Genomic DNA, 17,989 nt, shown 5'->3' with positions numbered 1-17,989 from the left:
TATTACTACAACTACTACTACTACTACTATTATTATTATTATTGTTATTGTTATTGTTATTGTTATTGTCATTGTTGTTATTATTGTTATTACTATTATTATTGTTGTTGTTATTATTATTATTGTTGTTGTATTATTGTCGTTTATAATTTGTACAATTAACCTCCCTGTGGTTCAACCCTGGTCTTGCCGGGTTATTTATTACTTCGACACTCCTGCACTTAGGAGAAGACATCAATGTTTTAGTCATGTCATCATACTGCCGATACTCTACATATTCTTACTAGCTCCTTTTCAAGGCATATTTGCCTACCTCCATTATTCTGCAATAGTTCTCCTTCAAGATGTTATGTTTGGATGAGCTGTGAAAACTTTAGAAAGTTAAGATTTACCAAGTGTACGCAATACTTGATGGCCCTCCCCTGCTTCTTATGCTCCACTTGGTAGGCATTCCTTGTTTATTTTACTAGCTAACCGAGGAATTGCAGATCTTGATCGATCATAACATATTCTTATCTACCTCTCGATCTTTTTTTCTAAACCTATACCCAAACTATCTAACTAAACCTTTTCAATGCATTGTATCGGGCACTAAGGTGAGACGTGAAAACACCCCTACGCATATTATAGTTTTTATTTTAATAAAAAAAAATGAAATAAGTAATAAGAAGGTGAGTCAAAGTTTTCCAGCAATTCGGGGGAATAGAAAGAAAGCAATCCATGGTATATTAATGTTTAATATAAAAATATATTAATTTAGTAAATTAGTGTATATAATATTTTAATTTAGTTAAAATTCTCCAAACACCAAAAAATAATAATAATTCTATAATATAATATTTAAAACATTTATATTATATGTATAATTACATTTATATAGTATAATATATTTTTTTCTTCCATTACATTTTTTACATCCTATTCTCTCATTTTTCATTGTCTGGGCATGGTTTTGAGGTTGACTCTTTATTGATATAGTTTGTAAATAAAAAATATATATATTTATCCTATATTGAAAAGAAACATTATGTCCTAAATGTTTATAATTATGGGTTTTTATTGTGTAGTAAATTAAGTGAAAGCCATGGTAGATGAGCTCTCATAATGGGCTTTACAATGCTATTATATGGATATTTATAATATCAAAAGATGACATTTGAAATTTATTTATGACCGTTGAGATAAAACCTATTCAGTTTAACTTAAATTATAATTGTTTCATTAACAGTTATAATATTAACAGAAATAATATTTCAAGTCTAATAAACATGTCACTACATAAAGAATATATATATATATATATATATATATATATATATATATTCTTCAATTTGTCTTCTTTTCTCATTCATGTAAAGGTTTAGACAATTTAGTTGAATCCTGAAGGTGTTGTTTTTATGTGGAATAAACACTTTAAAGACAGTTTTTTCACATCTCTAAGCCAACTCTTTATTTGTTCCCATATTAAAAAATATATTTACAATTTCAAGGTGCTTATCTAATGGAGACAAATTTGATTCAAGCATTAAGGTTGTTATGAATGTCAAAATTTAACTAGATTGTTTTAATCGTACGATATACACAAGGTGGATGAAGAAGATGATGTTCCTACTTACTTTATTAAAAATATATTGTATTCTTAACCCAAATATGCATGTATTACCTAAATTACAAGAAGATGAATCTACTGTTATTAAGACTAAAAGACTGAAATGTGAGGAAGATGAAGTATTTTATCGAGGGCATGTTCTGAATACTCTGACTAGTCGACTTTATGACATCTTCTTTAAATTAAAGTCACCAAAAGAAATTTAGGATGCTTTAAAGACACACTATAAGTAGAAAAAATTAGGTTCTAAACGTTTTCTTTCTTTAAGATATTTTAAGTATGAGATTACTAACATCAAGCGAATCATAGATCAAGCTTATGAAATTTAAATGTGATATTAAAACTTAATGATTTGGATATCAAAGTTCTTGATTCACTTTAAGTAGGGGTGGTTTATCGAAACTTCTTTAATCATGGAATAAATATAGGAAAAAGATATTGCATTCAACAAACAATGATACCTTTGAATAGTTTCAAACACACTTGCAATTCAAGGTTTAATCTTATATATGTGAATTGTAAGTAATAAATTCTAAAGTGAATCTAGTTAGTGAAATTGGTTTGATTATTACTCAAAACAATCTGAAAGTATATAAAAAAAAGAAACAAATTCAAAAAGAAACACAACACTAATAAGAAGCAACATGATACTAACAAGAAGCATATGGTTTATTTCTATTCTATACATAAATGGCATTATATAAAAGAGTGTAAATTCAAGAATTTCAATAAAAAAGATAGTTCTTTCAAATTGAATATGATTGAAAAAGACAGAGTTAGGGAGTTAGTTGTTATGGTCTCAAACATTTAAATTGAAATGGTAATTGAGTTAAAATATAGCAACCAATGCTGTAAAGACTTTAAATTGTTGGTTGTATTCTGGTGTAATAATTCATATTTGCAAAAACAAAAGCATGGTTCAAGACTTATAAAGAATTAAAAAAACCTGAAAAAGTCTTGATAGGCAACCATAATCCTGCAAAGTTTTGAGAAAATAAACTATTGAATTGTACTTTACTTTTGGAGAAAAATTATCCTTAGTCAATATATTTTATGTTCCTAAGATTAGAAAAAACATTGTATTTACTAGTCTTTTAAGTAAGAAAGGGTTCAAGATCGTTTTAAGGTATGGTTATTGTAACAGAGAGAGAGATGTTTGTGGGAAATTGTTATTCTTGTTGTCATAACTTGTTTTTGGGTTTCCCCTTTAAATTTACCCATTTCCTTTCAAAATAAAAAAAAGAAACAAGAGCAATAATAACAAGAAAAATAGCAACTTGGCAAAAACAGGTTGAGGAAGGTTTAAGATATATTGAAGAATCAAGCTGAAATTTTGGATGAAATTACAAGCCTAATCATACCCTATTGTACCCAAGACTAAAGAGACAATGCAGATTCAATATCAAATTATATGATTATTTAACGGATCTGCATAAAAATTAATTCTAGAAATTAAATAGATGTTTAATCGACTAATTTGATATAATCATAGGCTAAATTAAAAGTTTAATTATGTTTAAGAAATAAATTGGTTCAAATTAAAAGATTTAATTAGATGTAAAGACTTAATTACACTTTTAATGGGTCAAATTAATTTTATTATTGATTTACTTATAAAAATAAGTTTGGGAGCCTAATTTAGGATTAATCAAGAATATTGGAATTTTGGAGGACTAAACTTAATTTTTTACGAATTTAATTAATTAAAATCAGAGATAAAATTATAAGAAAATCAAAATTTAGAATCAATTAATGGTTAAATTGAAGAAATTCATAACTAAGGACCTTTTTGAAAAAGACTTTAAACTTTAGAGACTCAATTTGTTTGAAAAAAAGGGTGAAATTAAAGTAAATTGAAAGTTTAATGATCAATTAAGAGTCAATTTGTATAAATCCAAAATCAAGGACCAAAATAAAAAAAAGATGTTGAAATTCAGGGTTGGTATTGGAGTCTGAAAAAGATAAAATTATATAAAATTAAAAGTTCAAGGTCAATTAGAGATGCAATTAAAAGAAATCAAAAGTAGAAGGACTAATTTGAACTTTAGGCAAATCCTTAATAAAAACCCTAAGAAAATCAAAACGCACCGTTTCACTTAAATAAAACGGTGTGTTTTGACTAAAACAACTTGTTTTGGTATAAAAAGATGTCGTTTTGAGTAGCACAAGAATAAAAAAAAATAGAAAGAGATGGTAGACAACTTGTCGTCTGGTTATTGTTCATCAGCTTTAACCTCTCATACCAGAAAGGTGGCTCAGTGGCTATATTTTTAAAGCATTTAATACTTTATCTCTGCATCAAACAAGACAAACCATTCACTACTATGATGGCCTGACGTTGTACTACATTCCAACGTAATTCTTGCATGTTGATTTCCCCTATGACCGTCATGGCGCTGCCCTAAAAAAGTTAACTCAATCAACATTTAGCAACCGAATTTAATAGCTTATAATAACAACTTTAAGCCAACGATGGAGATCCTTCATAGTTGAATTAAGAGCTAAGAATGATCCCTAATAAAGATAGGATGTCCCTCTTTTACCCCTTTAAAAAAGAGTGGATATTAGGCATTGAGGAGCAAAAAAGACGGGTGTGAAGTGAGCAAAAAAACTAGTTTTCTTCTTGTATTTTTGTCTGTCATCCCTGCTTTTCTCTCTCTCCACCATGGTTTCAGCCACTACACTAGTCTTCTTCATCGATCGCCATGTACCTCCTTTTATTGCACATCCTCTCCACCTCTCACCTGAACAACCATGCCATTGTAATACTCTTCTTCTTGCTCCAGACACTAATCTTCAACAGCGGTGTTGGGAACAACTCTAGCAATACCTTAGTCGCGTCGATGAACTAGCAATGACAGCTACATACCCTCTACACCAGTTAATCTTCTTCTCTCTTCCCTCTTTAACCCCTTGCAAACCTTCTCTCATCCACTGCATGCAAAACGAAGTGAATTCATAGTCTGCAACAATGAAAATAATTAGCATAGTTACTAGACTAGGCTAGTGACCATTTAATGTGGATAGGTTAAGCTCGTTTCAGCCCAACCCATTAAAAAAAGAGAGAATAAAGAATTGTTGGGCTTCCAGTGACCCAACCCAATTTGACCAGGCCAGACTTGGGCCTTGGGCTGGATCCAACCCAAAAAAATTCCAACGACCATTTTAAAATTATTTATGAGTTCGTTATTTGTTTTTCTAACAATTTTATCTAATATTAGACCGTAAAATTATACTGTAAGATATGAACCTGGTATTAAAATATTTATTTTTTCCCAAAAAAACCTAAAACTTCTTTATTAAAAAAAGATATTTTATTTTTGTGCATACGATCAAATCCTAAAGGTTTTTTATGTATATTTCCTAAAAAGATAAAATCATAGTTTTATCATATTTTAAATGGGAAATGGATATCGTGATCGATTTATAATCATCTATTAAGGTTTAGCCAAAATACCAAAAATCTCATAATAATTAGTTTATTTTTTGAAATGTTAGGAATTAACTATATCTAAGAAATAAACGTAGTGTTAAATATGGACCTTAAAAGAGTTAAAACTTAATCCAATAAGGTAGAAACTTTCTAATGATGGTGGATCTAACTTAAACCGTAGACAAGATCAACGGATAGAAACATGACTTGAAAAAACTATCGATAAGCAATGCAACCTACTTTAAATAGGGTGTACTAAGGATGATATTTCTTTTCCTTACACAACTAGTCCTCTTACCCAAGCTCTCGCATGTCGTTTGGTTTCTTATTAACCATAATACTATATGGCGACTCTTAAACCCAATAATCATAACTTGATGATTAAACCCAATGCCCCTTTAACTTCCAAAAGACAGTTTCTCCATTCGACGTCATGCTCATCATGACACTTGTAATGGTGTTTTTAAGTGTAGTATTAATGAAATTAATGTTATTTCTACTTATATAGTTGAATCTACTCTTTTTTTGCATGTTTAATTATAACATCTAAAATATAAATATTTGAAATATATGTATATACATGGTTATATTTCACATCAGCATGATAATAATGACAAATGTGAAGTATGTATTCAAGTAAAGATAACAAAAAAGACCTTTTTTCTAAAGTTGAAAGAAATTCTCAATTACTTGAGTCAATCCATCCTGATATATATGAAATAAATGATATGTTAAAAAGAGATGGGAGAAGATATTTCATAACTTTCATTGATGATTATTCTCGTTTTACCTATGTTCACTTATTAAGAATTAAAAATGAAGCATTTGGACGATTCAAAGAATTCAAGAAATGGTAGAAAATAAAAAAAAAATTAAAATTAATTCAAGAAATGGTAGAAAATAAAAAAAATAAAAAATTTAGAAGTGATAGAGGTCGAGAATACTCTTCTAGACAATTTTCTATATTTTGTGATAATATTCTAAATTAAAATATTCTTGATAAAGATATAATAATTATACTGAGAAACTAATAAGTAGAAGGTTAAGTCAAACCACTTATGACTTTTCTAATATTTGAAGGATCATGACAGATTGTTAAGCATTATACTTTATCTTCAAATATAAATCAAGCAATTATTAAATTGATAATAAAATATATTTTTAATTTTTTTTAATATTATTTTATTTAGATGATGATTTATATTTGGACTCACTTATTAGAAAATCTAATTGGTCACACACATAAGAACCATTGGTTAAAATTTGAAATAAAATGATTAATTAAATATGACTTGATTGTAAATAAATTTTAGAAATTAAGGATTAGAATATAGTTAACACATTAGGTTATAATTCTAGACCTAGAAACAATCAAGTAAGGACTTAATTGAATAAATTTTTAAAATTAGCCTAAAGTAATATATGTGATATTATTTAAAGGGAAAATTGATATTTTGACATATATATGTACAACCCAGCCTTGAAACAATTATTTAAAGCTAAAAAGAATATATGGTCTTCAGGTAATTTTCATATAAGTCCTAAAAAACTTTGGATGTCTAGTAGGATCCTTAGGACTCCTAAAAAAATTAAATTTATTATATTTATTGCTTGTATATGTTTCATGAAACCAAAGAAAAACAATAATACAAGTAGTACACCAAACACTAACAGTGAGATCCGTGGAAACTATAAAGATTGAGGTTGTTGGAATAACTAAATTAGAAATAAAAGACAAGAATGAGAGCTTGGTTAGCTTGGGTGGGTGAGGTTGAGTGGCGGGTTTGAGAGAGAGAAAAGAAAATAATTAAAGATTATTATTTATATCAAATACTTTTTAGGGTTACATTATTGATTATAATGGGATGGTTTAAGCGAGATGAGCAGGTTTTAAACATCTCAACTTGTCACCCGACTGTTAATATCTATTTATTAAGTTTTTTTTACCACTTATAATTTGTAATATTAATGTTAACCAACTTTGATGGGTTGATTCAAGATGGATAATACAAATTTTACAAATACTCTAGTATTGTTAACACCTATAATACCAACTTGTAATTTGAATGGGCATGACAGCATCTGAAATGGCAATAAGGCAGGCAGCTGCAAACATTTAAATCCTTCTCGAGAGTTATCAATAAGATGTAAATAATTTTCTACTATAATTGAATTCAATTATAGTGTTTATTTTGAATTCAATTGATAAATAAATTGTAATCACATGTTTGGAAGAAGATATAGAATTCAATTCATTTTGTTTTATATGTTACTCATGTCATGTTCATCTTGTTTCTTCAAACAATCTCTGAAAAAAAGAGATGAATAATCTAGTATTTTTAGAGGTCAATTTTAAAATTAATTTTTTTTCTTTTTAGTGTAGTAAATTAGAGGAGTCGATCTCTGATTTACTTTTATATCATTTTAAATATAAGATTTCATTAAAACCTCATAATTGAATTTAATTTAAAATGTTCCAAACATGTTGTAAACTTGCTTACACAATGCTTAAGCTCCCATCTTGGAAGAGGTATAACTTATTCTATATGGAAGTAAATAGACACTACTTTATCTTAAGTTAAAAATATTAAAATAATAGCATAGTTTAAAAAATAAATGGTAAAATAGTATAGTTTCTGTCTATCCCAATTGTAAATCGCAACAACTTACCCTATCATGAAATTAAACACCATCTTCCCTTCTTAATATCATGTTTTGTAAAGAAGTCATGTTTTGTAAATATGACATTTAGTTCGCATCGTGTTTCTCAATCATAATTTTTTACATGTCACATTTTGAAATTGCAATAAGCATAAACTACATTATTTTAATAAATGTTTTTACACTTATATTATTTTGTTAAAAATTTAAATTTTATGTACTACTAATCCAAAATAACCTAGTTTGTTATTGGGTGATCATACCTAGTTTCTCCCGTGACAGGTGATGACTAGCTTTACTATTATTTAATGCTTACATGTGTGTTTCTCACAAGGCTATGGTGAAAGAATCCTTTCTTCCATGCATGTTATGTTATTTATTGGAGTAAATTATAAATTAGTCTTTCTAGTTTTACAAAACAAAATAAATAGTCTTTTAGTTTTAAAAATTAATTGATTTTTTTACATGTGTTGACTATGTTTAATTTATTATTTATTATTTTAATTTTTTCTATTATCAATTTTTCATATTTATTTTATCTCTTTTTCATTTTTCTATTTTTAAAATAAAGAATAAAGTTAATTAAAGAAGAACATTAAATGGAAAGAAAATTAGTTCTTATACTCTAATAGTTAATTTAAAATTTAATATGTGTTTGACATTATAATAATTGTTATTGTGATTAAAACATAGATATTAACAAGTAGCATCAACCAAAAAATAAATTAAAAACAAAATTAGATGATTCATATATTACAGATTTAAAACTTTGCTGAAAACATCAAATTTCTTCTAAGACTAAACACATGGAAATGAGATATTTTCATTGATATAGTTCCTAAGGTGTAGTTTCTTTGCTTATTGATGGACTATAATTTAACAATATTTTTTAAAATAATTTTATGTTAATCTAAACATATTTTAATAATGGTCAAGGTCTTAAAGGATCCCAAAACAAGTTTGGGCTTAGGTTGCACACATGGATCCAATGACATCATTCACATGGCTTGACCCTCCTAGGATCCATATAGAGTGTATGGGCCCAAGTGCTAGGTGTGCAGCCTAGCATCCTTTGAGCCTAAGCTGTGTACCTGGTTTTTTGGGCCTTGATGAGCAGCCTAAGTCTAGTCTTTTAAGTCCAAACTTGTGGCTTGAACCCAACATTTTTTTTTTTGTAATTTTTTATTGACTCGAATATTTTAGCTTAAATCCTATTTTATCTCCACCCTAAGATGTATAAAAGTCTCTTATGGCTTACCATATTTGCATCTCTTTAATACAAATGTAAAAGATATCTATCCTTATTTGATATTTGTATCATAGATATTTATCTCTCATTAATTTTTATTTAAAAGATATTTATTTCTTATTAATGTATGTGTAAGAGATTTTTATTCATTAATGTTATTAGGATGAAATGAATTTTCTGCCCTCTCATTCAAGCAAAAAAAATAAAAAATTAAAGAAGTATAAATACTTTTTAAACCACCCACATAAAGAATTGATAATTTTTCTATTCTCAATATATATATATATATATATATATAACCATTTTCTTTTATAGAACATTTATTACATGTTAAAACAAGAACAAATAATTTTGTTTATAGAGTTTAATATTCTTTTTACATATTTATCAATTTTTTCTATAAAAATACTAACTTAAAAATATAAGAATCTTGAAATCCGTCAAAAAAAACTATTTTGCAGGTACTATGCTTCCTACATTAAGCTCCCACCTTCCTTAACTATGGAGAATAGATAAAATAGCAAGAACACTTGATTAAACCTACTATCCAACCATAAAAATACATTGTTCCTAAGCTTATTTAATTTTAGAACATCATCACTTAAGTTGCAAGTTGTTGAAAGCATTGAAACCATTTTATAAGGAGACCATAAATTATCATTTAATTAATTTTGATCTCAACAAAATTTTTGTTAGAGTTTGATTTTTCAGTCCCCATCATTAGCTCTTAATTGGGCCTTAGCCTAACTAAAGTCACACCTCCTATATCAGCATAGTATCTGTAAAAGATTAAGGGGGTGTTTCACAGTACGGCCAAAACATTGTTTGTCTAAAATTTGAGTTTTTTTTTTAAATTAATTTTTGTAGTGTTTTTAGATTGTTTTGATATGCTAATGTCAAGAATAAATTTAAAAAATAAAATAAAAAACTATCATTTTAATGTATTTCTGAGCAAAAAACACTTAGAAATGCAACATCTACCACACTCTCAAACATGTCCTAAATGTGTGTTTAAGATAAGTTTGGGTTTGTTTGGTAGGGTTGATTAGTACTTAAAAATACATTTTTATCAAGGTTTTATATTATTTTTTTGCACTTGAAGTATCAGTAACTCCTTAACTAAAGCATGTTTTATAATAATATATCTAATAATATAAGATACCTTTAATTTATGGTAAATGTTTATTTTAAATGCAGGCCTATCACATTAATAAAATGATTAATTGATGAGTTTAAGTACTGAAATTGAAAGAACAGAGAGACGATCAAACTTAGAAAAGAGATGTTGGTGCAGTCCAAACCGAACACTGTTCGATAATTAGGTCATATCTGGAGCTGTAGATCTCGAATTTAGGTCTACTTTATATTGATGGCAAGGTAAGACATAAGCTTACAACTTTCATGTAGAGGTTTGGTTTTAACAAGACTATATTCAAGTCTAAATTGTAGCAACAACGAACAAGTATTAGTATTAATCAAATAAGATAATTAATTTAATCATGTTAATAATTTATAATCTGATTGAAACCTCCTTTATGTGTGATTTCCAATTGAATAATAAGAGTTTATACTATACTTGTTTGGCATACTATTAGTGGATCCTCTAACCTTGACATTTGTTGTTATCATTGTTTAATCCTTACGTTAATCTTTCATATCAAAGTTCTCATCAATTTCTTCTTTTTCCTTTTCTTTTTATTCTATTATTATTAGTATTACTACTACTATTATTACTATTATTATTACTATTAGTAGTAGTATTATTAGTATTATTATTGTTGTTGTTGTTGTATTATTGTTGTTTATAATTTATACAATTAACCTCTATGTAGTTCAACCCTGGTCTTGCCTTATTATTTATTACTTCGACACTTCTATACTTGGAAAAAGATATTAATCTTTTGATCGTGTCATATAGGATCATTAGGTATGTAAACCTATTTGCTAAAAACCACTAACCAATCATTGTAACACACTTACTAACATTCTCAGAATTTCTATTTTGTATTCAATTTCCACAATATATTTTTCAATAATACATTTTGGAATGGGGGTACCTGGTAAATTGATTCAGGATTTAGTCAATTCAGGATCTAGATCGATTCGTGTTAAAGATAAAATTAAAAAAAAAACCTAGTTTACGTGGGGAAAAAACCCCAAGTCAAGTCACTGACCAAACCCTGACTTGATCAAAATTTGGCTTTTAGCCTGTTGATTTAAAAAAAAAAAATAAAAATAATAAAAATTTATTGTATATAACTTATAATTAGATCAATTTTTAAAACTATGTTCTATATAAAAAAAACTAGTTGTTTTTGGTAGTTTGATGGTAAAATATTGTTGCCTTGAAACATCATTTTATTTCATATTATGATAGTATTTGATATTATAAAAGTGATTGTTTTTTAAAATATTTTTTATTTAGAAATGTATCAAAATAATATTTATTTAAATTTAAATTTATTTTTGATAGCAGCATATCAAAACAACCCTAAAACACTAAAATAATTAATCTTTATTTAGAAATGTATCAAAATAATATTTATTTAAATTTAAATTTATTTTTGATAGCAGCATATCAAAACAACCCTAAAACACTAAAATAATTAATCTAAAATAAAAAAATTAAATTTTTAAAAATTGTAGCCCAAACCATTTCTAGAAAAAATGGTGAAAGTCAAGCAATAGCACAGGTGAGAAATATATATATATATATATATATAAAAGAGTTTTCATTACTGGTGGTCTTCATCTTTTTCTTATCTTCGTTAATCTATTCAATTTTGAAATGGGAAAAAATGGAGTTCCATTTCTAATAGAACTATCTATTACTTCCTTAAAAGAAATATGTGGGCATCCTTGGCTGTCTTCTATCAATGCAATGATAGATGAACTGTTCATTAATATCGAAAGCTATCAAAATTAATTAATAATCTCATAATGATTGATTGATAATTAATATAAGTAAAGATTAGGTGGGTCCTTATGCCTTTTATATAAAACCTTATGAGCAAAAATACGAACACTCCCTTCCTCTCCCTGAGAGAACAGTGAAAAGAAAGAAAAGCTGGATTTTATTTTATTGCTTTTAAGAAAAGAGAGAGATATTTATTTTGAATCTCTTCTATATTTCCTCGTTTTAAGCCATCTAATTTGTCTAAATCAATTGGGCTTCTTTTTCTTTCACTCTTTTCTTTCTTCAAACCCATTTTTCTACTTCACTCTGTCCTTTATTTCAAGAAAAAGAAACAAAATCATCTTCTGTTTTCAGCCTCCAGACTTGGTTTAGATGTGTGGTAGAGTTTTATGGTATGGGTTTTGCTTTAATGGATCTGGGTATTGTGTACTTTCTTGTTTTGTTTTTACTGTTTTGATTGCTTCTTTCTCTAAATGTAGAGCTGTAATTCCAGGGTTTATTGAGTTTGATTAAATCCTGTTATTTCTAGCTCCCATTTCTGACCCTTTTGATTTTAAGTTCTAATCCTTTTGTTTTGTTGTTGAACTGTGATACCATCATTTTTGTTACGATTTCAGCATTAATTACTTTACAAGAAATCTTTTGAGTTTTAAAGAATTTTCTTAGTTTTATTTGTGTTATCAGATTGTGGTTTGCTTCTCCTCAAATTTTATTTTAACAGTTTTAAGGTTTTTTTATTTTTATTTTTTCATAGTTACATTTAAGTTTTAGACTAGATGGTTTTGCGGTGTTAGATTTTGCGAGATCATAGGGTATTAGTAGGATTGATGAGTGTGTGATCCTTAAACCTTGTCAACCTTCACCTGAGTGCAGGTAAAAGAGCTCTCAACCATATGCCATTCTACTCTTCTTCTTCTTCTTTTTTTTTATCTGTTTGTGGTAATGCTATTTAAGTCTTTTTTATTTGTTTGTGGTAATAATGTGAATAGCCAATTAAAGGATAGATATGTTGAAGTAGTCTAAATAAGTGAGCTTTGTGCTGTAATGGACTTGGAATTTTCTGGAAATTGAATAGGGTGAAAGGGGTGGCCAAATGTATTAATTCCACTCCTCAACAAACAAGGGTTTCGTGTAGAGAATCTTCGCAAAGTTGTCTTATAAGTGAAGTCAATAATATCTCATAGGCTCGGATTAAAGCTTTTTGGGTTTGACTGAAAGTGTTTCGTAATCTGCACAAAGTTGCTTGGATTGCATGTGCGTGCATGTAATTGTGTTGAATCAAGCTTATCAATAAATGTTTATTAGTGTACCTTATTGTCTGTACTTAACCTTATGTTTTATCCTCTACGTTGCCTCCAAAAACAGCAATTTATTATCCTCTTTGATTCGCTCTTTATGATAGTTACCTTTTTCTGATTTGAAATGACCTGTTTTGAGCTTTTTTTAAATCGTCATTGTTCATCTGTTCAGGCATCTTCATGAGATGAGCAGCATGATGAATGGGAGCAAGGACAGTAAGAGATCCAAGGATTGTCGAGATTCACCTGCAGCTGATGAAGCTAATGGTGGGGAGATGATGGGTGGAATGATCCCTTTGAAAAAAGGCCCGTGGACCCCTGCAGAAGATGCTATTTTGATAGACTATGTCAAGAAGCATGGAGAGGGGAATTGGAATGCTGTCCAGAAGCACTCAGGGCTCTTCCGATGTGGTAAAAGCTGCCGTCTGCGATGGGCGAATCACCTACGACCGGATCTGAAGAAGGGTGCGTTCACTCCAGAGGAAGAAAACCGCATCATTGAACTCCATGCTACAATGGGAAATAAATGGGCTCGAATGGCAGCAGAGGTTGGTAACCCTATTCCTGATTTGAAAATTTTTCTAATAAATGTGTGATCACTTCAATTTTTTTAAAAATTATGTCATGTGAATGGTATTGGTATGTCTAGCTTCGTTCATGGAACATAGCAATGGTCTGATGTTGGATTTTTTTGAATGTGCACTGTATAGCAAATCCAAAAATCAAGTGACATGGATATGGAAATGATAGGAATAGATACACTTACAAACATGTGTGTGTGTGTTTGGGTATGCAAACACTTGTTTATAGTCCAAAACACACCCTCATAATTGATAAATTTGCTGGGTGTTTATTGTGAATATAGTTGATTGTATGCATGATTTGATGGAACACCTTGTCTGTCTTTTTCCTCTTTCCATCTGTGTGTGTGTGCATCTGCGTGCATGTGCAGTGCATATACATACATGATATAGGATGAGAAGAAACTGGAAGAGAGAGGAGGAATAGGGAGGAGAGGAGAAAAGAAAAGGTGTGTACAAAATCAGAAAGTAACACTAGAGGTATGAAAACTTGATAAAAGATCTTCATTTGTTATCAATTATAAAAAGGCTTCCTCAAAGGAGTGATAAATTTTCCTCTTTAGGCCTCAAGAAACCCTTCATAATCCTTAAAAAAATGAGTATAAAAAGGGATTGCTGATGTTAAAGAATAGCTAGGAAATAGAAGAAAATCAAATCAACTACTCTCTCGGAAATAGAATTAAATACTTAAATAAGAAACAAAATAAAAACATAAAATTCCAAATTAACCTTCAATCATTATCACTTCTTTGGAATGAGATGAGATGAGCATGTGTACCAACAAATAGGAGGAACAGGTTAATTTGGGCATAGTGATTTAACACAAATTTTGGTAGTCAAACAGATATCCGCTCAATCTTTTCTTTTTCTAAACATTTGAGTTACAATATCCAAAGATTTCCTTTTTTTCTTCAATTTAATTTTTGTTTCATTAGGCTAAATGATTCAGTCTAATTAGTTTTGGAGATATATGCAGAGTTCGTATTTTGTCGAGAAGCAACACCAAATCCAAAGAACATTAGTGATAAAAAAAAAAAGGGGAGAGTAACTTCACTAGAAAAACTGTTTAATTTGTCTTACAAAACTAGAGACTAATTTATAATTTATTCACTCAAGAGATCAAGACTCAGCATGCTAAAACACCTTGGTGTCTGAAATAGTTTGGAATCTTTGTATTAATTGAGCAGTTTCTTTCTTTCATTTTTTGGCATTTGTATTTTCGTTGTTTGCTAGGTGATTTTCTAGGTTACAGTGTCAAAAATTTTTATTTTTTTTTTTCAATTTAGTACATGTTTCATTAGGCTAAATGATTCACTCTAATTAGTTTTGGAGATATCTGTAGAGTTCGTATTTTGTCGAGGATCAACACTGAGTCCAAAAAAACACTTAGTGATTAAAAAAGGGAGAGTAATTTCGCTAGTTTTATATTTTGCCTGAGCATCTTCCATTTTCAAAAATATTATTGGTTTTACCTCTTTTATTAATCTTAAAAAAATCATGTTGCCATCTCAGGGATTCATATTTTGCTGATGTTTTTCATCTTAAGAGCCGCATTATTTTTGGTTTAGTGTCTTATAAAGTAACTTATGTTTTGATTTTGATTTTTTTATTTTTTGCAGAAGTATTAGAAAAGCTGTTTGTTGAATACATGCTCTTTGAACCTTAGAAATAAGCTTCAAAAAAATCAAAACCTATATGTACAATCCATATCATATTACATGCATGGAAATATCCTGTTACATGGTAAACTACAAGATTGTCTTCTTGTATATATGTTACATTGCTTATCCATTGCCATCAATTAACTTCATCTTTTAGGACATTATTTTCTTTTGAGAGAGATGTTGCAGAGCCTTGCTTTTCTTTCTGCCCTCATAATTACCCCTTAGGCTCAGTATGGGTTTCAGGACAAGAATCACCTTTTATGTGCTATGACTACACTACATAATGGCGTCCCTATCTTTTTTGTAACTTTTCCCACACGAAATTTCAATTTGATAATTCAATATATGCATGAGTTTCTGTTTCTGTTAATTTCTCTGGTAATGATGCCCACTCAGAATGTGGTAGGCTGGTAGCGTATTTCATGGCATGTTTAGCGAACTCTTATACAGGGCAGCATTTAGGCAACCATGGGAGACATGATACTAGTTTCTTCTCTAATATTTTATTCAATACAAACAAACATAATCTCAAGCTCCAAGCTTTATTTTCTGTATTATGCTGCCATTTTTATGTGTTTATGATTTTCTTCTCCTTGCAGCTGCCTGGACGGACAGATAATGAGATAAAGAACTACTGGAATACTAGAATAAAGAGACTGCAACGTACTGGCTTGCCAATTTATCCTCCTGATGTTTGTCTGCAATTATTCAAGACGATTCAAGATGGTCAAAATATGGGCACGTCGCAAACAGGGGACACATATGATCCTGATCTGATGCAGACTGACCATTTTAAGATTCCAGAAGTGGAATTCAAAAACCTGGAACTCAGTCGAGATGTCCTATCTTATTCCTCGGGTCTTTTTGATACTTCATCAAGCAGCATGCTGAAACAAGGTGTAGGTTCTTCCTATGGTAATGCTGTTGTGTTCCCAACAATTCATCCTGCAAAACGCCTTAGAGAGTCACAGACCATATTCACTGGTCTTGATGGTTGTGTTGGCAGGGGAATGCCAATGTTTGATCAATTGACAGATTATCCTTGTGGAAAGATTATAGAGCACTCTGGATTATCTCCCCCATATGATCCTGATTTGAGCACCTATGACCAGCCACCATGGGATGTTTTTCCTGGTAGTCATGCCATATTAAATGACAACACTTCTTCTTCTAACGGGCCCATATGTGGGGCCATGAAGTTAGAGCTCCCTTCACTCCAATATTCAGAATCTCAACAAGATAGCTGGGGCACACCAACTTCCCCACTGCCTTCGCTTGAGTCTGTTGATACTTTAATTCAGTCTCCTCCAACCAAGGAGATGCGGTCAGATGGTCAGTCACCACGAAGTAGTGGTCTCTTGGAGGCAGTACTTTATGAATCACGAACTCTGAAAAACTCAAAGAAATGTTCTGGCCACCCAACTTCAGATGTTTCTGTCGCGTTTGGTGGAGTAAATGTTTCACCCTTGAATACCTCTGCAACAGAATGGGAAGTATATGCTGATCTTAACTCTCCCTCGGGTTATTCAGCTTCCTCATTATTTAGCGAGTGTACTCCTGTGAGTGGAAGCTCCCCAGATGGACGAGGTGAGACAATTTAAGATAACATGAACTTTTCGGGATTTCCAGTTTTAGTAATGAGCTTTTACTTGTTTTTCGTGTAGCATATAATGCTGAGCCCGAGCCAGTTGATCAGGATTTGATCCCATATGTTGAGGCGAGAAAAGCTTCCGATCAGACAGACTGCAACAGGCCAGATGTTTTGCTTGGCTCAGCCTGGTTTGCGCCGAGCAATAACTGCCACAAGGACCAGTTTTTTCAGACTGATGATGTGGTGGCGGTTCTTGGGGGAGATCAACCATGAACAGTGAGTACTAGCAAACGTGTTCTATGAGTTTGTAACTGCGACTGGGAAAAGGACAATGCCCTTGTTGACTTTTAAATCATTGAAATTTGACATTCCTGCAACCTCCTTTATAATCTTTTTGTCATCATTCCTCAGAGGGGGGCTCCCAAAGAATCTGTGACCTTCCTGGTGTTTTGCTTGCGCGTCTGGTGCTCATCTTAGGTGACCAAGACATGAAATATTATCCTCCCAATGCCATATGAATGGAACATCCCTTCTTCCATTATCAACCGCAGTTCTGGTGTCAAACTTTATCAATTCGTGTCAGTATTATTCCATGTGTGGGTTTTTTTATTCTCTTTTTTTTTTTTTGGTATTTATTTCTATGCTCAGTGCTCTTTACTTATGAATTGTGATTCATTAAAAACAAGGACATCCTATAATCAATTTGAAAACTACATAACAATGCTTCAAGTGCATCAATGTTGGGTTTAATTCGCCGAAATATATGTATAAAAGTTTTTAGTTATATTAAAAAAGAAAAGAAAAGAAATAAAAATCGGTTGGCAATGGCGCTGCAGGATGGCTTCTTCTCCTGTGTGTCATAGAAATTGAAACCCAAAAAACGCCCCACTATTTCAAAGTGGGGTTTTCAAAGTGTCTTCTTTTAGGGATGTGTTGAAATAATATTATTATTATATATATTATAATCTTTTTATTCAATGAAAATT

At 30.1% G+C, this 17,989-nt stretch overlaps 1 protein-coding gene across 1 annotated transcript; it reads left to right on the top strand.

Annotated features, from left to right (window-relative positions):
- Window positions 1–11,977: 11,977 nt before the first annotated feature.
- Window positions 11,978–17,396, top strand: LOC105110486 (transcription factor GAMYB-like). The gene is made up of 5 exons (XM_011005554.1): window positions 11,978–12,742; window positions 13,340–13,715; window positions 16,012–16,999; window positions 17,077–17,324; window positions 17,361–17,396. Exons 2-4 carry the CDS (start codon window positions 13,353–13,355, stop codon window positions 17,274–17,276), a joined length of 1,551 nt encoding a protein of 516 aa, XP_011003856.1. The 5' UTR covers window positions 11,978–12,742; window positions 13,340–13,352; the 3' UTR covers window positions 17,277–17,324; window positions 17,361–17,396.
- Window positions 17,397–17,989: the final 593 nt, after the last annotated feature.

Source organism: Populus euphratica, unplaced genomic scaffold (assembly GCF_000495115.2).
Source record: "Populus euphratica unplaced genomic scaffold, PopEup_1.0 scaffold359.1, whole genome shotgun sequence".
Lineage (NCBI taxonomy): Eukaryota > Viridiplantae > Streptophyta > Magnoliopsida > Malpighiales > Salicaceae > Populus > Populus euphratica.
The sequence above is the reverse complement of the archived record's forward strand: the minus strand, read 5'-3'. Positions and strand labels throughout refer to the sequence as shown.

Bases quoted from the DNA above. Each gene is read 5' to 3' on its own strand.
- LOC105110486 (XM_011005554.1), top strand. From the start codon at position 13,353: ATGAGCAGCATGATGAATGGGAGCAAGGACAGTAAGAGATCCAAGGAT. The intron at 13,716-16,011 runs GTTGGTAACCCT...TTCTCCTTGCAG, and splicing joins GGGCTCGAATGGCAGCAGAG to CTGCCTGGACGGACAGATAA. The intron at 17,000-17,076 runs GTGAGACAATTT...TTTTTCGTGTAG, and splicing joins AAGCTCCCCAGATGGACGAG to CATATAATGCTGAGCCCGAG.